Below are 21,772 nucleotides of genomic sequence, written 5' to 3' on the forward strand. Positions count from 1 at the left end.
AGTGGCACAAAATCAGCTTATTTTTTTAAGCCCATCTGGAAACTAGTGGGAATTCATCTCACTGAATAAAACTATTATAAATTATATCAGACTTCATCACATATATTTGGAGACAGAAAGAATTTATTGCAGAGGCTTGAGTTGATTCAGAGTCACACAACACAGAAGAAAGCTTCAATCTGTGAGCCTTCCGTGCACTTTCATGAACAAAATATTTAGAAATAACTAAAAAGCCCCACAAAACAAAAAGTGTAGCATACAAACCAGAGCTTCAGAGTTGCCTTGAGCTGCATTAACTTTTACTGTACAACACTTTTTCTCTCCCCCTAAGAAAACAGCGTGTAATCTTTTAAGAAAATCAGATCTAACTCCATTGTTGGATTAAATCTAACTACTTTCAGTTGGATTTCATTAGTTTTTGTCTAGCAGTGCTTCTCAAGTGCCCCAGAGCAAGAGCTCTTGGCCTGTGCACAAGTGACTTCAGGCTGGGGCCAGCACGGGATGCTCCTGGAGTGGAGACATCCCGGTGGGATGCCCAGCAGAGCTTTGGGCTGCAGGGCACAGAGGCCTCACCTGGTCCCTCCTCTGTGGCCTTGGCAGAATATTCATGGAATTTTTCAGCCGTGCCCACGTGGGAGCCGTGGCCGCCAGCCAAGAGCTCCGGCAGAAACAGCCCCGCTGTTAATGATTGACTGGGGAGATAATGAAATAGCCCAGCCCACTGTTTGCTTGCTTTCCTTCTGCACTGCCACCGTGCCACTGCTGTGCTCCAGAGGACCCTAAACCCGGGGCAGTGACAGTCACCCTGCAGGTGTGATGCCCTGGAGCTGCCCTGGCACATCCCGGGGCTGTGGTGACAGGTGAGAGATGGGAATCGCCTCTGACACTTGGGAGTGCCCTGGGAACTCTTCAGGCTGTGATCTGCACAAGTTCTGCTTCACTGACTGGGAGATCTTCTCTGTGGGCACAGCTGGAACGTGGAACCAGAGCATTGGCTTCTGTTTTATAAAGAGAATATTGGAGGGAGCAATTTTGTCCTGTCTGTACTCACTGTGCGCATGCCTTCAGATTGCTGGAGCTAACAGGTAACCTGGTGTGTGCAAGTGTCCCTGCCCATGGCACGGAGGGTGGAACTGGGTCAGCTTTAAGGGACCTTCTAACCCAAACCATTTTTATGATTCTAACAAAACTAAATAACATCTCAGTGTGTGTATGTGTGTTTTACGTGCCTGTACCTGGTACATATTGTCTTCAGCAGTTGCTGTGCTGTCTGTTTGTATATTTGCTTTACACAAGAAAAGAATGAAAAGAACATTCTGGTTACTCTGTTGTTTATACTGTGTTTGCTGTAAGTCTGGAGAACATGATTCTGCTGATCCATGGTCTGAGTAACTGCTCCTTAGCCCGTGGATAAGTGCATGTGTTTGGGGAGGGATTCAGTGAGATCCCAGTGCAGACCTTTAAGGGCCCCAGTGTGTGGTGGATGAGCTCACTGGTCTCTCCTGACAAGCAGATTTTCCTTTATCTCAGCAGTGTCCCTAGAGCAGCTGGGGGACACCACAGCTGTCCTTGCACCTCACAGGGTTTGATGCAGAGTTTGTGTGAAACGAGGCTTTGGATGCTTGAGACACCCCCAGCCATGCCAGGTCCCTGTAGCACTGTGGCACATGTGCCAGATGTGAGTGTTTGTGGCACTGTGGCACATGTGCCAGGTCTGAGTGTTTGTGGCACTGTGGCACATGTGCCAGGTCTGAGTGTTTGTGGCACTGTGACACATGTGCCAGATGTGAGTTCTTGTGGCACTGTGGCACATGTGCCAGGTGTGGGTTTTTGGGGCACTGTGACACATGTGCCAGGTGTGGGTGCTTGTGGCACTGTGGCAGCCACTCACAGGTGGTTTGGGAGGTCTCAGCAGAAGAGGAGGTGCAGAGTGTGCTGTCCCAGCTCAGCAGCACTGGACAGGCAGAGCCAATGGTCCCACTGGGGAAGGATGACTTAGACATGTTGCAAGAGCCCATCCAGGGCCAGGCATGAGCTGGTGGATGGTGGTGAGAGAAGAAAGCCTCATGCTGGACAAACAGGTGTCCAGGTGCTGTGTTTTCTATCAATCCTTTCTCCCCACCAAGGGCTGACTCAGTCCCAGGTGCCTGGCAGAGCATCTGCTGCCAAAGTTCACATGCACCATCTGAGGCACCCTTCTGTAACAGCCAGCCTGGAACACAGGAAAGGGCAGGATGGATGTTGGAAAATATTAAAAGCACATTCTGAAATGTTTAACTTGGGGCTGGCAGCTGTCTTAGGCACACATGATTGCACCAAGCCACCTGGACTTCAGGGCTTGTCCTCGGGATCTCTGACTGTGAAAGATGGCATTTTCATAGGGAAATGTGTGAATGTAACCAAATAATTGAGGATTTGTATAATGATTTGTAACAGAAAAATTGTCCTTAAAATCCTAAAATTATCAGTGTGTTGTAGTGTGCAAGGGACCAATTGCTGTGGCCATGGACAGTCTAGAGTGTCACCTGAGTCTGATACAATCACAGGAGCTCTGCTCTATGCTTGAGTGTGCAGATTATGTGGGGTTTTCTGGAATAGATCTGTGTTAAATGGGTCAGGTAAAGGGTCTGGCAGGTTGACATTTTTACACAGAAAATACCTACCTTGGTACAAAATGTACTTAATGATTCTCCAGCACAGACAATGTTTGAGGCTAATGGTGAAATGCAGGTTATAGAGGACCGACTTGGGAACTCAGAGGGGAATTTCTGTAAATTGGGTAAAATATAGAAGGACAGATCTGCAGAAACTCACACCTGTTTGGATGGAGACTAGTTGTTATGAAGTGCTACAAACAGGGAATCATTTGGTCCCTACTGGAATCAGTAGCTCCTCTCACTGACACTGTCACTGCTCTCTGAATTCCTCACCTGTTATCAGAGGTGAATGCCTGTCCTGGAGTCACCTGCTTAGGGAAAGCCTCTCACAAAAGCTCTGAGTGCTGCCTTTTTCCAGAATTGAATAATTTAAGCTTCCCCCAGCATTTTTCCTCTGACATGTCCTGCCAGCCTTGCAGCATGTCTGGAGGGAGGCTGAAGGAGGGTGGGTTTAGTTTAGATACTGAGAAGAAATTCTTCCCTGTGAGGGTGCTGAGGCCCTAGCACAGGGTGCCCAGGGAAGTTGTGGCTGCCCCATCCCTGGAAGTGTCCAAGGCCAGGCTGGATGGGGCTTGGAGCAACCTGGGATAGTGGAAGGTGTCCCTGGCAGGGTGTGGAACAAGGTGACCTTTAATGACCCTTCCAAACCATTCTGTGATTCTGTGATGCTCTTTGCAGAACAAGGGTTTGATTTCTGCCCCTAATTCCAGGTAACCCTCGCCACTAAACCTGCTCTAATGTAACCATGGGATATTTCCAGGTTATTTTTAACTACTAATCCAGGTTTTCATTTTTTGTTGTGGAAGCCAGAGATACGTTTAGTGAGATTAGGCATAAGCACTTATGAATTCTGCCCCAACAAAAGCTATGGGAAAACACTGGAATGCAATATTTGCCAAAGGAACAGAGCTGTCTAATATATTATTTCTTGTGTATATTTGGTGGTTTCCTCTTGTTCCAGTGGAATGTTCTGTAGTAACTGGATATTGCATTACTGTCTGCCCCAGCACAAAGGCAGCATAATTACATTTAACATCTGCATGAATTAGACTGAAAACAGACATCCTCTGGAAAAGAATAGTTTCTGTCTCCTGTGTCAAAATAAGAAAGAGCTAATGGCTTTTTTTAAATACCAAATTAATTGCTATGACCTCATAATCCTTGATTTATATACAAGAAAATGGAAGTGCTAATATTGTTTGGCAATTATATTTTAGACTGCTTCTCTGAAAGACTGGAAAAGTTACATGATTTACTGAGGGCAGTAAGGTATTAAACAAAATAATTGGTATTTAGGAGAAGTGCTGAGAGGCCTGGGTTCTGCTCCTGCTGTGGGACTCAAATGATTTCATGGTAAGGCAGAGTCCTACTGGTGTGGCAGGATATAATTGAAGTCTGTAAGATACTCTCTGAGGTACAGGGAGATTGTTTGGTTAGATGAAGCTCCATTTCCACATCTGTTCTTGCTTTCTCTCTGTTTGCCTCATGTCTCCAGTCTCCTCCTCACTTGTGTTCAGTGTTGGGAAGTTTTCCAGGTACCACAAGCTGATTCCTGTGCTCTCCTGTTCTCAAGGATAATCTAAGTGAGCCAGCTTGACCATGTCACCTTCTGCTCTGGGAAGGTCTGGTAGGATTCTCTATCCCATATTTTACCTGTCAGTATTCCCTAGATGGAAATGACTTTGGTAATGTAGTGAAGAGGGTGTATTTCTGTATCTTCATGAAGTTCATAGCACACAGCCTAAAGTTTGCAAAGTTCAGCAAAAAGTTTCTTTGTACATTTAGGGACCAGAGAATGAATTTTTTGATCCATCTGAAGCCATAATTTAAATTATATAAACACATATATTTATATGCATAAATAATATATATTAAATCCCACTTCATTAAGGTGAACTGGACACTGCTCCTTCCCCAGTCAGCGCCTCTGGATCCATCCTTGCCTAAAACTGGAGCTGCAGCAGGAATGTTTGTTCTCATTGCAGGTTTGTCTGTGCAAAACATAACTACAGCATGTATAAACTGAAATCTGCAGTGTTCTTGTGGCAAGGACTCTTGGACTGCAATTAAGAGTCATCCATAAAGCTTCTGAGAATAGTTTTATATTAGAATAAAACATGTGTAGGTGCCAGAAAACCACAATTCTTCAAAGATGAAATGCCTTCATGACATTTCCCAGCCAGACAATCCTCACTAATAAGTCTGAGTGAGTGTCAGCTCTCCCAGAGCTCTGATAAAGCTGGAAAGGCAAATTCTGATCCAGGCAGTGCTGGGAATACACTGGGTTTGGGATGTGTGGCAGCTGGTGAAGCTGCCTGTTATAAGCACTTGGGTTTTTCTAATTATAGGCAATTAATAATGAATATGTATTAAAATTGTGCTTGCACAGATTGCTAACCAACTACCAACTCTCAGGATTCTGGACTAAAACCATGTCAGTGAAAGGAGATGCTGAACTGGATTACTCCTATTTAATGGCCAGTTTCTTCCCTTGTGACCTTGACTTGCTGCCTCAGTCAAGGCTTGGAAGCTCAGTGCAGCCAGGAGTAGGTCAGGGGGACTATGAGAATTTTGTTTTTCCCTGATGTTTCTTGGACAGCCTTGCTGGGAAGCAATCAACATGGTAGAAATGAGAAAACATCTTTATTATAGATATTAATTTAATTTAATTCTATTATTTAGTTAATTTAATAATATATATATTAATTCTAAAGACATGTTTAAAAATCAACAGTGTCATTGGATTTTTTTTTTTTTCTTTTTGGTTTTTAGTACTTTAGAGTCTGTAATTTTTTAATGATCTTGTGGTGTTTTTGTAGCCTGTTTTGTAAAAGTAGTATCGGGCTAGTTTTATGGCATCAAATGAACTTGGTTAGATTTAAAAAAGAAATAAGGAAAATATTATGACATTAAAAGGGGGTTGGGAAGAAATGCATACATTTGGGATGAAACTGTGATTTCTGGCAAAATCATTTTCTGAGAAGCACTTAGAGAGGGAGAAGAAACAATAAGTATTTGGTGTTTAATAGAATAGATGCTAATGCTGATGGAAACCAAGAGGAATTGTTGAGGCTGAATAAGGAGTCAGGGAATTCAAGGACAATAGAGAACTATGTATGCAGTGGGTAACTGCTCTAATTAAAGGGTCAGACTCTGTTGGGTGCTCAGAAAAAGTCTCTCACAGGGCTGTGAAGAATTGCCAAACCTAATCTTCCTCATTAAATCCTTGGCCAGAGATTGGGCCATAGCTCTCACCTCCAAAAGCAGTTTATTTGGGCCACAGCTTTTCATCACCCAGTAGGCAAGTTAGGCAAGTGCCAAAGGTTCCTGTCCACCAGTGAGATGTCAGCCCCATGGGAAGTGACACCAGGAAGGTGTAGGATGGACCCGTTCTGGTGCTGTGGCTCCAGCAAAGCTCCCATGCTGGTCACCAGGGATCTCTTCCTTCTCTAGAGAGCCTGGAACAGCAGGGTGAGGAAGTTTAGGAAGGTTTGTCTATGCCCCCACATAAAAAAGGGGATACTGAGATGCATTTTATTATTATTACTTTTATCCTTCTCTACATTTCCCATGACACTTTCATAGCTCCAGAAAGCCTCAAGTGTGGATTTGTGGTTTTTACTGGAAATATTTACATTCCTCAAACTATGGTGAAGTTTATTTCTGTGCACAAAAGGCACATAAACCTCCTCTAAATCCCACTGAGATTCTGTTTTGGGACTGTGTGACCCTTTGACTTCCCTGGCTCCCAGCAGCAGGGTGAGCCGTCCTCTGGGCCTGGAAGATAAATGTGAGATTTTGTCCTTGTGTGTTGATGTACAATATCCTTGGTGACCATTACCTACTTGTATGATACTTCTGGAAATTGCACTAAATGAGAAAAACAGTGATTAGAGTCTTCAGAAATCTTAGCCAAAAAAATACAGATTAGCAGAAAGTGTGGTTTTTTCAGTCAAGCAAAGACACTATCATCTGCTATGTTTGCCTTCCTGTTTGAAACATAAAGTTGAAAGTCCAAGGGGATAAAATTGTTGATTACAGGCTAGAAACAAATAATAACAAAGGAAAAGTAACTATTAAAAAGGCAGAGAAGGAGAGATACAGTGACTTTCAGAGATGCTGGGCACAAAGGCAATGCCAGCCACACTTTCCTCAATGTAGTATCCTTCCATTTCTCTCACCCTTTCAACAGTCATGTCAAAGTGATGGAGTGTGAAGACATTGGACATTTGTCTGGAATTTCTGGATATTTTAGAGTCTGGTCAAAAGAGCAGCTCTTATTTCCAGACATATCTCAGAGGTAGAGTCCCTGAGAATGCACCCATGTTGTGCAGGGACATGGGTTTCTGTCCAGGAAGACCTGGGTGGAGAATTGGGAACCTGTGCTAGGTCACCAGCCATGACCTGCTGAAGGTTTCTGGGATGCCAGAGACTGCACCTGACATCCCCAGGATTCTGGCCTCTCCAGGCTGCCCTGGGAAAGCCAGGAGGATCACCTGCTGAAACAAGAGTCCCTCATGTGATCTTCTGGTAGCAATGAGATCTCACAGCCTGGGGAGCAGATGGGTCAGGTGCTGCAGAGTGTGCAACAGATTGGAATCTGAAGAATTCCAGTTAATATTTACATGCAGTGTTTACCCTTTGATAAGGAACAGGTCATTCACAAATGGGGACATGACATAATATTGGTAGGTTGGTCAAGGTGTTTGCTTTGCATTTTGGACACTTGTTCTCTTCTGGAGAACACTTGTGTGCTGTAGTTTGGTCCAGATTAACAGCTGTGGGTTTCCCCTTTATTTTCATGGAGCCATTTGTATAAAAAGGGCAATTACACAAAAAGAGGGCTAGGAAGGTTTGAACTCTGCTTGTGTTTATTAAGGAAAATTCTTATTCTTGCTTTTGTGATGGAAAGATTGTATTGGTGACTTCAAGGGAACTTCACAAGTACACAAATGATTGCAGACTGTGTTATGTGCCAGGGGCCGTTTTTCCTGGGTTGTTGAGGGCAAATCAGAGACTTGATGGAGAGAATACCTGTGTTTCTGGTGGGGGATGATTTGTTCAGGCAAGCATTGTACATAAATGCAGGTGAGTTATGGATCAATTATGGCACCTAGCAAACTCTAAATGAGGTCAAACAAGACCAAACTGTAATTATAATAAATCTTGCCCTTACAAGACAGGTAAGTTGTTCACTGGCTGTGCTCTGGAGTCACTGGGTTTTCTCCGTACAGAGGTTATTTGCCAGACATGAGGCTTTGACATATTGAGTTGGTTGCAAAGAATTCAAGATTGTGCAATGCCTTGCATCACCCTTCCCTAGAACAGAACAGGTTGAAGTGGATGGAAGTTAAGTTAGTCTCTGTTTTTAACAACAACAAAAAAAAACCAACAAGGAAACAACTTTGGAACTTAATAGGTTGATAGTGGCTTTATTACTTCCTTGGGCATGGAGTGAATACACTTCCCTGGATTCCTACACTGTTGATACACTTCTGTGGGAGGACACATAAGGCAATCTTGCCCTTGATATATTACGTCTGTATTAATTACCAAAGAGTGGAACAGCCTTGCCCTCACAGCCATGGGTGTGATAAAGAGTGGGTGAGCTGGTTGGGGTCAGTTGGAGTCTGCTGTGAGGAGGAAGGGACAGGAGGTCATGTAAGGGGCAGAAAGGGTGAGATGTCATGCAAGGGTCACACAGGGTTAGGTGGCTGTGCTAGGGACAGGAAAGGAGCCATCTGGAACTGCACAAGGAAAAGAGAAGAAAGAGGGAAAGAGCCAGAGCTGTGTGGAGCTGCCCATGGGAGGCTGCATAGAAAAGGTATGAGGGACTTTTAGATAACAAGGTGCTGATGCTCGAAGCTTTCTTCAGTGTCAGTCCTACCTCCTCTGTCACACTTCCCTTCATCTTTCAGTGGGTTTGGTTCTGATATACTTTAATTTAACATTTTTCTTCTTGCTGTCAGTGGTTTACAATGTAAATATTGCAAGCCAGTCTGGAATAGCACATTGTATTGCTAGAATATATCTGAGACCCAGAGACAGCACAGTCCGTGAGGGAGCTCTACCACCTCCCTGCCAAGAACAATAACGTCCTTGTTCATGTCAGTTGACTTTTAAGGACATTAATGATTTTCTCTTATATGGGAAAGAGAGGGCAGTTTCCACATAGTTCCTTGGACATATTGAGATAAATGGTTCTGCTGCCAGGGTTTAGAAAATACTCTTCAAAAGAAATAAGATAAATTTTCCCTAAGGTGTATTTCAGTACCAGTCAGAGGTTCTTACCTCAGTCTTCTAAGATACTGAAATTATATTTCCTAATACTTCTGGTATCATGGTAAACTTCTCTCTATTGCCAACTTCACTGTAAATCCCAATGACGAGCTTGAAACAATGGGGGAAAAGAGATCTTGGGAATGACTGGTATAGGAAGCCAGGAGAGTACTTCCATTGATAGACGTGAACTAAATCACAACAGTTACTTGGATTCTACACATTGCTGTGAAAAGTTAGAGCCAAATTCTCATTGTAAATCAGGGTGGCTCCATTAACTCCCATGGAACTCTGCCAGCACATCCCAGACAAAGACTTGGCTGGGTCTATTTAAAGCACCATCAGTAAGAGCTGCTTGGAGAGGTTCCACTGGGAGAAAAATTTAATTTAAACAAGAGAGATAAGAGTGACAGAGCAATCTGTCTTCTGGATCTCTTGTGGAATGGTTTGATCCTGTGCACCCACAGCACCTTCAGGTACTGCTGACCTCTCCCAGCCCAGTGAGACCCAGAGGTCACTGCCATGGCCAGAATTCAGGGCACTGTGTTTTCCCAGGAAATGTAACTGCAGTGTGAGAACCGTGGTACCCTCCAGTCTGCAGTTAGTGTCATTGAAATCATTCAACTGCTTTTTTTCCTCAGTGGTTTCAGAAAATCCAAGGTTTTCTTTTCACCAAGTATCTTAGGTGTTTATTTCTTTAAATTCCTCAATACTCTCTGGTGAAAATGATAGGGAATGACATCACCAGCCTATTTCCTTTGTTGTTCACAGACAATTAAATTCCACAACTGTGTTTTAAATCACCTGTAAAGAGGGAGAGAACTCCAGACATCCTTGAGTTGGTTTCTTACTGAAATGTTAAAAAACGAAACACCCCAAAAACCCAGCAGGCAAATTACCACTTTGTGGTGTTAGGCTGTTTTCATTTCCCAGAAACTAGTTAATTTATTTAGTGTGCTCCACCAGTCCAAGTTTCATTTATAGATTAACTTGTGTATTTTGGCTCCTATCCTTCTCCTCCTTTGGCTCAAAATGAATTATACCAGGACTGTCTTTGAAGAAAGGCAGGAATGTGATGTTTTGGGGGTTTTTTATTAAAGGGAAGCGTCACCCTGAAACCTCTATTTCTGACAGCTTTTTGAGGTCCCACCACAGAAATATGATATTGGGAATGGTAGATAAATGTCTGGTGAGTTCAACTTTTATGAATAAATCAGACATAATATTCTGGAGGGATCTGGACACAGTTTGTGTCTCCTCAGAAGGCCTTTTCCTGGAGCAGCTTGTTGATAAAGCTTTTCAAGATGGATTCTTTGCTTTTTTAAAATAACTAATCAGTTTCTAGAGCTGGTTTAAATGAGAATTACTAAACAAGGTTGCTGGAAAGCATCACTCTAGTGCCGGGTTAATTCTTTTATTTGGGACTCCTCCTGCCTGGGGGCACATCATGGGGTTTGGAGCTGGCAGAGGTGGCTGAGAGGCTCACACTGTTGGTGTCAGCATCTCCTGGCCCATTGGGTTGTTGCTTGTGGAGATCTATTTATTAAATTAAACCTATGGGCACCATGCACAGCAATCAGAGAGGAACTGTCAAGTGCTGCTGATAAACACAGCACTTTTTTTCCAGGCTCTGCAAAAAATGTGTATTTGTTGTACATGAACTCTATGCTGGTGTTTTCTCCTAGTCCATTTGGGGGTTTGCAGGGGAGCTCTGAGCTGGAGCCATAAGCATTTGGCCATCTTTTAAAACCTGTGAGTTGGGACTGACAGCAGAATATATCATCAAGATGCTCTGTCAGTCTCAAGCCACTTTTTATAGGACTGGAAAGGTTTTCCAAGATGTGCCATGAGAATCTTTCCACTGAGTCTTTTTCACACATTTCTCTTTCTTTTCAGGATCCTCTAGATATAATTGGAATGTAACTGTAGAGAAAAATGTTCATTTCTAACAACTTGGCTGTGGACTTTTAATCAGACTTGGATTTCTGGAAATACTACAACATGACTTCAGCTGGGAATGAGATAGAAAGATGGACTCAGGGGCAAGGTGACAGAACTGGGAAGCTGGTAGAGCCTGTGGCCTCTCCTGAAAATGATCCTCTTCTGTCAGTGAAGTCAATCAGCAGCATGGAGCACCTCTTGCACCACCCTGGAAGGGCAGACTCTGCTTACAGCTCTTTCTCAGGAGGATCAAATGTCCCAGAGTACTCCACGCCATCGTGCCCTGGTGAATATTTCTGTGTGCCTCCAGAGCAGGTCCCGTACATGGACTCGGAATATGTCACAGGAATTTACAATGTCAGTGCTGCACACTCTGACCTCAGAGCCCCCCAGCCACACAAGGCACCACACCTGAGCACCCACAGCTCTCACAGCTCTGGTCTCACAGATGGCTGTGGAATTGCTCCCACCCAAAGGACTTCAAATCAGGGCCCTCCAGCCCTGGCAGCACCTCCCCTGTCCCCTCCCACACGACTGGACAGCTACAACATCACTATCAGACTCCTGGAAAAGTCAAGAGAGAGACAAGGCTCTGCAGGGTACCCTGAGTGTGGTGTGCAGCCAGCTCCTAGTGTGCAGGACAGCCAGCTGGCAGATGGGGATGTACCAGGGAGTCAACATTGGGATGCAGTTACAGAGCAAGATGTAGGGCTTAATAGGGAAAAGACTCTGGAAAACAAGGGCCTTTCTTCTGATATCACAAATGAGGTGTCAAAAGTTCAGGCATTAAAGACAGAGGAAAGTGGAGCGTGGAGCCAATCCCAACAACCTACAAAGAGAAGCAATTCACACATTTTCAGAAGACCTTCTTCATTAATTTTTCAAGAATACTTAAAGACAGACTCTGTGGTGAATGTCCCCAAAATACTTTCTGGTTATAATTCAGGTCACGCTAATAAAATTCCCAAAGAGATGAACTCCAAATCCTACCACCAAGCACATTCCAAGCCCAATGCTGTTAATGATACACAAGAAGTCAAACAGTGTCCCAGGGCTGTCCCTAAGGCAAGTGCCAGAGAAGCAGTTCTGCCAAGCACTGTGCCAGGGCCCAGCCAGAGAAAAGAGTCCTTGCCCTGTGCTCAGGGCCCACTCCATGCTGAGTGGCATTCAGACCTAGATCAGGATGTGTTTGAGGACTGTTCAGAATTAAAATATATGGAGAATGCTCTTCTGAATAAAAATGCTCCCAGGAAGATGAACAGTTACACAGACAAAAATCAGTGCTATGATTCTGAAGGAAAAATTATGAGAAGTATTAGGGAACCAGTCCCAAACCAGCAAAACAAAGTGCAGAGATCTCCACTGTCCTGCAGCTGCAATGCTATGGAAGTGGAGCACCCTCAGTGTGAGGACCTGGATCAGGGAAGGAAGCAGTGCTGTGATGGCACAAGCCAAAAAAGCCAAAAGGCTTTTTTCAGACCAGAGGAAGATTCCACATCATTATGTGAAGTCCAGAAAGAAAACCACGGTAACAACAGGAGTCCCAACCTCAGCACGTGTCTGGAACAAGAGGAGCCTCCTGTTGAGAAACACCAGCCTGTATTTCAAACACAACTCTCAAGACAGCTTCAGGAGGACCATGCTGGTGAACAAATTACCAGGCAGGCAACTCCCATGCTTTACTATCTGTCTGCAGGGAAAACCACCAATGTCCTGCACGCCAACAAGGACTCGAAGAGGTCACCAAAGGAAATTCCATCAAGCAGCTCTGCTGTTTCAGCACAGTGTCCAGAGATACAAAGAGAAGGCCATCACCGTCAGAGGAGCAGCCACCACCATCAGCGCAGTGTTGATGATCTCGTGCTCCAGAACAAAGATCTCATTTTTTGGAGTCCTGCCTCATTCACAGAAGAGAGTTTCCAGAATGACTATATAGAGAAACTTAAAGTGGCTCAGAAAAAGGTTCTCAAAGAAACCTCCTTTAAAAGAAAAGACTTACAGATGAGTTTGCCTGTCAGACTGAGACAGAAATCCTCTAAAAGGCCATCAGTTGAACACCTTCGGTCTTTCTCATTATCCAGTGCAAGCGAGGATGCCAAACCTGTTCCTTGCTCCCCTTCTCACCTAGAATCCTTGGAAAGTTTCAGTAGAAATGAAGAAATAAAGAGACCACAAAAAGGTGGGGGAAGGAAAAGGATAACCCAAGAGCAAAAGAAACTGTGCTACTCTGAGCCTGAGAAGCTCAATCACCTAATGGATAAGGAAGTATCATGGAGCCAAGTTAGGGATGAAATCACTGAGCAAGATGCAGTGGCATCCAGGAGAAGGGATCTGGAGAACAGAGGAAGGGCACTTTCCAGTTCAAGCGTCTCCAGGACAGAGCTGAAACAAATCCAGCACAATGCACTGATCAAATATATGGAACGAAAGATCAGTCAAAGACCAGGTGGTTCACAACACTTCCCACCGCATAAGCCACCCCTGCAGAAGAAACTGTCAAATCCCAAAGGTCCTCCTGGCCAGATTTCCAACCCAAATGGAAGCAGGAAGATGCAAAATGACGAGGTTTTCTGCCAACTTCTCTCTGAACAAAGATCACCAGATGTTTTTTCTCCTCCAGCCTTTGCTCCCCCACTGAACATGAGCAGCAGGTGCAATCCCAACAAAGGGGACTGGAGCTGTACCAGCAAGTGTCCATCAGCTGAAAGTCTCCCACAGGCAGGTGGTTCTGCATCTGGGAGAGCTCCTGAGAGACCAAAATCCACTCCTTCTTCCCCACAGGTAAGAAACTCTCGCTGTGATGATGGAGACAGGGATGCGACATTGACACACCGACTGCACAGCAACAACAGTTCATTGTCCTGCAGCTCCTTTTATAGGGCTTTCAAATCTCCTGTGCTTACAGACGTGATTGGTCAGGTTCCTCAGCTCCGCCCACCTCACTGGCCAATGATGTGGGTGCTCCAAGGGGATTGGCTGAGCTGCTCTGGTTGGGGTGGAATCCGGCCTATCATTCTCGTGTTCAGGGACTTGTTTACTTGGCGCCAGGCTGGAGCTGGTGTCTGTTACCCGAATTGTCTGTGCAGTGTAGACCAGCCATATCTGTCACAAGAAACCCATAAAAGGGGCATAAAGAAAGTCAAGAGGGACTCTGGCACTTGGAAGATGCATTTGCAGAGAACGTGCTGTAATGCAGGGTGAGGCTGTTTGTGCTCCAGAGCCATTATTGTTAATGACAGCAACTTCATTAGAGCCCTATCCCAAAAAAGGTCATTATAAGAAAAATTTTATGAATGACCAACCTTTTTTGGTTCCTGAATTTGAAACACGGCTGTCAATATTGTTGAGGAGAATAAAGAAGATAAAAGGCCAAAAAATAAATAATTCATCAATAAAATTGATGAATTATTCATCAATTCATAAAATAATTCACCAATAAAATTACCCTACTGAAGAAACTTCCACCAATGCTGAATTTCTGAATTGTTATGAGAGTAGAAGTATCTTTTGTTGACAGCTGTTATTTTGGTTTTCTAGAGGGGGAAAAAAAGTGGATGCTACCTAGGAAGAGCATAATAGCAATTTAATTAATAAAAAAGGTAGAAAAAAACATCCCCAAAGTTTTTTTTAAAAAAAAAAAACAAAAAACAAAAAAAAAAAAAAAAACAAAAAACAAAAAAAAAACTTTCCTCCTAGAAAAAACAACCAAATAAAAACAAAACAAAACAAAACAAAAAAACCCCACAAACAAAAAAAGCACAAATCTTGGTGAACCTACCTGAAGACCTACCATCAGCTTCCCTTTCTGGGGATAACAAACGTGGGAGTAAAATTAAACAGCTGCCTCGCCCGAAATGCTGGTGGTCCCAGTGTGCTGTTTTCCCTTCCAGGACCCGTGCAGTTGTGCCAGAGGTGCAGCAGGACCGTGCCCACACTGTGGGAGCAGCCCCGGCATCTCCAGGTAAGGCTGTGGAGCTGTGCCTGGGTACAGCCCATATCCCAGGCTGGGGCTCCCTCCTTCTCCCTCGGGATCCTTCGCTGTCCATACGGGAATATTCGCCCGCTCCTGTCTGGGTCAGTCTTGAGAGTCGTTTGAAGTGGGAAGGGCCAGGTGTCCCTGGGCAGTTGTCCCCGCACACCGCTCTGTCACATCTCTGGGATCGCAGCTCCCTCATCCGAGCTCGGGAGAAAACAGCACTTCAACAGCTCGGACATGCCCACTCCTGGAGAATATGTGTGATCAGGACTGGTGCAATAGGGGATTTTGGGCTGGCTTTTTTAAGGAAAAAAAAAAAAAAAATATATATATATATATATAAAAACCACAAAACAAAACTCCAAACCCTGTGCCGTTTATGCATCACTGACTAGGAAGTTTGTGTTTTAACTCCATATTTGCTTTGCTAGTTTGAGGAGCATCAAGGGAGGTAAACATCTGAACTCTGTCTCAACAAGGCAACAAGGCAGTGATGCTGACTCTTTTGTACTAAAAGAATTTCTTCTTTTTCAAAAATATCCCAGTGATTTCTGGAAACTTGAATGGCTTATGGGGAAAAAAAATCTTAAATGTCCTTGTTTAGCAGGTTAGCATGAAAGTAACTGAAAGTTCCAGACAGAACCTTAGTATCAGAAACATTTGATCATAGCTCTTAAGCAGTGCAAAAATATCTGTTACTGATGGAATGTCCCAAATAAAAGGAGCTGTCTTCTTCCTTACAGTTTCCGTGATCCTGAGAAAAATGGACCCAAGAATCGTGAGCACAATGACATAACTGGGCCTGCGTGTGGTCAGGATAAAATGGAGCAGACTCCTGAAATCTCTATTCCTGTCCCAAGAGGTGGAAGCAAGGAGATTGTTCAAGTGGAGGAGCATTGCAGAACTCAGTGTCTGAGTGGGAATGTTGCCCTCAAGCACCCAGAGCAGTGTGCTGTTTTCTCTGCAGCTCCTCCAGAGCAGGAAATGCATCTCCACACAGCATCAGCTCAGCCTCTCCAAGGAGACAAAAATCCAGCCAAAGGTTTACCTGCCCAGGAAACCTCCCTGCACAGCAACCACGATGATGTTCCCCTGGAGAGAGAGAGACACCTGCCCAAAAGGAGGCTGCAGTCTGCTCAGGACCAGCGAGACCAGGAGCTTGCTATGGAGATCATTGCCAAAGACAGTTCTCTGGTGGACGTTCTCATGCCTCATCCTCTTAGAAAAACTGCTCTGGACCTGATGGAGGGTTTGTTTCCTGTTAACATTTCCATGCTGGATAAATCACACAGGAGAAGGAGAAAGCTAGAGCATGTGCAGCAGAATGAGTAAGTAGACAAAACCAATTATCTAGCACTTTGGTCTATTTTAATGTACAGATACTATACATACTAGTAGTAGGATGAACTTGAGCACATTGTTTTATTTTTGTTTCATTAGAAAAATATACAGCTTTCTGATTTACATACCAAGAAATGTCTGAGGCTAAGGGTGTATGATAGAAGAAAAGTGGTTCAGTGTGGTTCCTTATTAAAGGGACTGTGAGAGATCTAGGGTGCAAATCTTTGGCTCTCTATCTTCTAAAAAATTAGAAGATCTCTTGGGGTGAGAAGAGAGGAGAGTAATCCTGAATCCTAGATGGATAAAACCATGAATTCAGTGTTTATGAGGAAAACTGTAAGTGTTTGCTATGGTATTTATTTTCTGTTCCAATAGCAGGAAAAGTCATGGAGATAGACCAGAAGAATGTCCAAAATCTGAACATGAAACCAAGCAAAGGAGCAAAGATCCTGCCTCTATGGGACACCAAGTCCTGAAGAGGAACAGAGGCAGCACAAATGAGCTAGATGACATCACATCTAAGAAAGTATGTAGATGACCATCACAGGAACCACTGTTTCTCCATAATGACAAAGAAATCCTTATTAATGTCATTATTACTATGGATATTTTTATCCCAATAAAATTTCACAGATAACTTTGAATCAATTTTTGCCAGTAGGTGAAGTCCTGGAAAATTGACATATTGATAATAGATGGTAATATTTAAATCCTGCCTGACTTGACTCAGATCTCTCATCTATCATCATTAAAGGTCTCCTTGCACAGCCAGCTCCTGTGCAGCAGCAGCAGCAAACTCCCAATTTAACACTTAAGTCTAATCTCAAAATCTGTAAAATAAATTAGAACTGGCAGCCTAAATAAGAAATATTCTTTACCCTGAGAGCTGGCAGCAGCTTCTGCACATTCCAGTATCCAATTAATTCCATACATGCAGAGAATTGGGGATGTAGCTGGACAGTGATAGAAGTATGGAGCTTGGAAGGGTGATTATGTAGCTTTGCAGAGTTAGTTGGTCTTTTTCTCCTGGCAATGCTCCAGCTCAGGTAATGACAATCTGCCTTCCTGAAGCTCCTCCTGCTGTGCACATTACCTGTCTTACTGCTGCTCCTGCTCATGGTGGCATTGTCCAACTTCCAAAGAAGCTGAAGGTGTGCTCACACTCAAGTCTTGAGGCCTTTTTCCACATAATTTCCCTATGAAACCATCTCCCCTGATTACTTTTCTACCCAGGCACCGTGGCCTGCTTGAATTGCCCATTAGAACTGACTTTTTCTGTGCACATGATAAGTGAAATCCCAATCAGTTCTTCCAAAGCTTGGTATAGAGCTGGGACTTCATGCTCATGTCTTAGAACAACAAATCTGTGTAATCATGTTGTAATCTTTATTGCAGTTCCCTCCTGACTGACTGGAAACTCTCTGAGCCAGAGAATATATCACCAGCTAAGGTGATTACCAGTAATTTACTTTTCAGAGTTTGAGAATTAAGTACAGCTTAGAAAACATTGCTGCCTTTTTTCCCCTTTTTTCTTTCCTGTAGCTTAAAATTATTTTAAAATTCAAAAATTTGGCAAAGACAACATGAAGAAAATCAATCTCTAGAACTGATATGGATCCTCTTCAGCAGTAACAGTTTCTGTGTTTTTGTTTTTTTCCTTTTTTGCAGCTGGAACTCATGGCTAGTCTCCAATCCAGGCTGCAGGTGCTGTGGGAGGAACAGGAGCTGGTTCTCCTGGAAGTCAGGGAATGTGCCAGATGGGGTGAGGAGCTGGAGGCCATGGTGAGGGACCTCTGCAAGCCCAACGAATTTGAGCGTTACATGATGTTCATTGGGGACCTGGAGAAGGTGGTGAACCTCCTGCTCTGCCTGTCCAGCCGCCTCGCCCGAGTCCAGAACGCCCTGAGCAGGATGGATGGCAGCACAGAGCCTGAGGAGAAGGTGAGTGACAACAAAGGGGTTGAATTTGTTTAGTTCACTTCTTTCCAGGTGCAGCTATGCTCAGCTCATTTCTCTGACAGCTTATTTATCTCCTTAGTTGTACATTATCCCAGGCAGGTGTTGCCCAGGCAGTGTTTATGTCCCAGGATGGGCTGTGGTGTCCCCACGGCTGGAGCAGAGCAGAGCAGGTTTCTGGTGAGGACCAGGGTACAGTGATGGAGCACAGGAGTGCAGGGTGAGCCAACAGCAAAACCTTGAGAGGCTCCAAGCCAGAGGGGTGCCCTTTGGACCCTTGGACTGCTCCCTGGGGAGGAGCTCCAAACCTGTGTTCACAGGGGCTTTTCTAGGCTTATTTCTCCACTGGTAATTTCATTGCATTCATTACTGCCTTTGAAATCATATTTTACTGAATGGGTTTGTCCTAGTGAACAGGAAGGTGTGGTCATAACTTGAGATAAAAGTCACTGTAGTTTAATTCAACTGGACAGCTTTGATGAAAAATGAAGAATTGTCTCATGTCATCAGGAAGTAATTTCAACTCTTGGAAAGCCTCCTTTTTGCTAAAGAAGAAAAGCCAAATTTATCCCAGGAATTATGCTTCCTTACTATTCTTACTGCTCTGAGACATGTTTTTATTAACACAATACCTGCTGTTATCTCTCTTTTGGAAACTGGAAAAGCATAGTCCTAGAATAACTGGGATTTTCTGGAGCTGTGTTGCTGCTGACCTGTATCTCTGGAGGTTCATCATAGTTCACACACAGACTAGCACTAAAAAGGTCCTTCCATGCAGTGTGACAAGGAGAGCCAGGATTCACCTCTTCCAAAATGTCAGTTGTGGTAATGGGAATAATTTTAGACAGTATTTCATACTTACTTTCACTTCATGGTAGGCGGGGAGGGTGTTGTTTCTCTAGTATTACATTTGTACTCTTCATAGAAAACACGTTTAAATAATTTATTCAAATATTTGAATAAAATGCCTAATAAAGACTTGGTTAAGTGCCAGTATTTTAACAACCATCTCCCACTAACTGCATTTTTCCTCATGTTGGCAAAACCAGCAGTCTCAACCTTTGACTCCATTTTTAGGGTGTCAGTAGTGACCATTGCTCTGTGCTCTTTTTATGGACACTGTCCTGGAACAGGACATTTTCCAGCAGCATAATCCTTATGAAAATTATTGCAGCTGGAAGAGAATTAGCTAAAGGTGAAAGGTATAAAAATCCTGTAGAAGAAGCAAGGCCCAACTCTTTAAAAGAAGCCTTTGATGAACACTTACTGTCTACATCACAGTTATTTTATCATACTGATGCCTTTTTGTGGTCCTAAAAAATTGAGAGCCAGACAGGGTTAAGGGATAAAGGGTTTTTGTCTTGGTATTTAATAAGGATCTTTATGGTGCACCACTTTGCTAAGGTGGAACACACCGAAATATACACACTTGATAGATCACATGTACAATTTACAAAATAACATATCTATCAATGATGCCCCAATGAGAGGCTTGGATGAATAGCATCCCCCTTCCTGAGGAAATCACCCCTGGACAGGCTAAATCTTAGCTTACAGGATATGTTCTAGAGAGGGCCTTGGTTTCTGAAGGCAGCACAGGGCTCTCTGGCCTCCAGCTGTGAGGTCTCTAGGGAGTTTGGTCTCTTGGCTTCACAGAATACTAGGCCTATGCTAGATTATCAGACTTGAGGAATTACAAGTATGCATGCTAAGAGTATGGAGGATATATAAAAGGTATATAAAAGAAAAGGCAAAAAGTCATCTTGGCATCAACATGGACCTTTTAATAGAAGCCACTCTATCTTTTTAATATGTCAGTGGCAGTCTGGCCACATGCAACACACAAACCCCAAAGATATGTGCCTTAAAGAGCTTCTAATTCAATTAAGATTGTTACAGAATACTTTAAAGTGACCAGAATGTTAAGTATATTGATTTTTTTCATGAGGGCATAGGAGAAGTGAGCCTTGATGGCATTTACTGTGTGCTTACCTTACAAGCCACAAGAATGTGTAATTTAACTGAAAAAAAAAAAAAAAAACCTCAAAGCCCACAAGAGGAAGTGATCAAATTAAATTGACTGTGGCTTCCAAATGAAGAAATAGAGTCTGGCAGGAATGATGGGTTCTTATGGTGTGCTGCTTTGTTTTTTGATCCATTAGCAATCTCTGAACGAACGGCACAAGCTCCTGTCGCGACAGCGGGAAGATGCAAAGGACCTGAAGGACAATCTGGACCGGAGGGAACGCGTGGTCTCTGGAATCCTTGCCAAATACCTGACAGAGGAGCAGCTCCAGGACTATCAACACTTTGTTCAAGTCAAGACCTCCTTGCTGATTGAACAGAAGGACCTCGAAGAACAGATTAAATTTTTTGAAGAACAGTTAGAAAATCTCGAGCAAAGCATCCCCATCTAACACCCACCACCAAAGCCAGACATTTTTATTTGTTACATGTGATATTTCCCTGGAAATCCAGAGGTACTCTCATCACAGGGCTCAGTTTGGTGGATTCTTCCAATCCTGTTTGTGCCACAGCATTGACAAGTGTCCAAATGCTCTGGGATGCTCAAGGCAACACTCTGGACGTGCCCTCCACTTGGACAGTGTCTCACAATGTGTAGCAAACTGCCCTGTGGACATGACTGATAGGATTCATTGCTCCTATTAACTGAATCTGTATTTCCCCTTCTTCTTGTCTGTCCATCTGTTTCCAGATTGACATCATCTCAATAAAAGAACCATACAAATGTTTGCCTCTTGTGGGTGGGTTGAGTGTTTGAAATGAAAAATTATGTGGGTGTTTGGATTTGAATTGGTGATTGCACAAAGCCACAGGAAATGTTGTGGACCATTTCAGTGAAACTCCTGCACTTGTTTCTACTGTTTCTGTGTGTGACACAGTAATAATACACTGTAATGAAAGAAAATAATTACTTCCTTTCTTGGCAGTTGCCACCCATGGGTCTCTCCTGGCTCTGTGTAATCCTGGTAGGCTTTTCAGAGGAGGTTAGAAAAAGGGTGGTCTTCATTGATATCAAAGAGACAATTAGTGATGTAGCCAGTTTAAATAAACAGTTTTGGGAATCATAAACACTGAGCTTATTCCTGCACAGTTATTTGCAAAGTCCTTGCTGTGCTTTTGAAGAATTTACTTTTCAAGCAGCACCTTCAGGGGTTTGTTTTTAGATAGTTTTTAATTGTTTCCCCCTGAACATAGGGAGAAAAGCTCTGCTGCAGACTGGGCCAGGAGGAACCACTGGAAGAGATTATTCAGTTTCAATGAGACTTTTTATAAATCCCTTGGCAAAAGTCTTTTAAGCCAGTGTTTGCATTGAGTCAAACCAGTGATGTTGCTGTATTTAAAATCTCAGAGGTTTTTGTTTGCAAGGATTCAGTGAGAACAATATAAACTACATACCTAGACCATGAATAAGACAGCCACTAATTAAATTCAGGTTTCTTCCACAGCCAAAACAGATGTCCATTGTGCCATGATGGTGGGCTTTACCAAGAAATGTTATATTAGTGGTGTGTGTCCTGGTTGCAGTAAGTATCACCACCACTGAGAGAAGCTGTCATGTTCCTGAGGAATCTTTTTTGGAATTGCATGTCACTGGGCA

The 21,772-nt window shown here is 43.5% G+C and overlaps 1 protein-coding gene across 1 annotated transcript; it reads left to right on the forward strand.

The window, feature by feature from the left end:
* Positions 1-736: 736 nt before the first annotated feature.
* Positions 737-20,903, forward strand: SHROOM1 (shroom family member 1). Its single transcript, XM_083872116.1, is given in 9 exon segments — positions 737-860; positions 10,833-13,658; positions 14,768-14,838; positions 15,597-16,181; positions 16,570-16,720; positions 17,590-17,592; positions 17,594-17,644; positions 17,863-18,135; positions 20,313-20,903. Coding segments are annotated over 8 exon segments (4,110 nt in total). The 5' UTR covers positions 737-860; positions 10,833-10,937; the 3' UTR covers positions 20,568-20,903.
* Positions 20,904-21,772: the final 869 nt, after the last annotated feature.

This window comes from Zosterops lateralis (genome assembly GCF_965231275.1).
Source record: "Zosterops lateralis genome assembly, chromosome: 14".
Lineage (NCBI taxonomy): Eukaryota > Metazoa > Chordata > Aves > Passeriformes > Zosteropidae > Zosterops > Zosterops lateralis.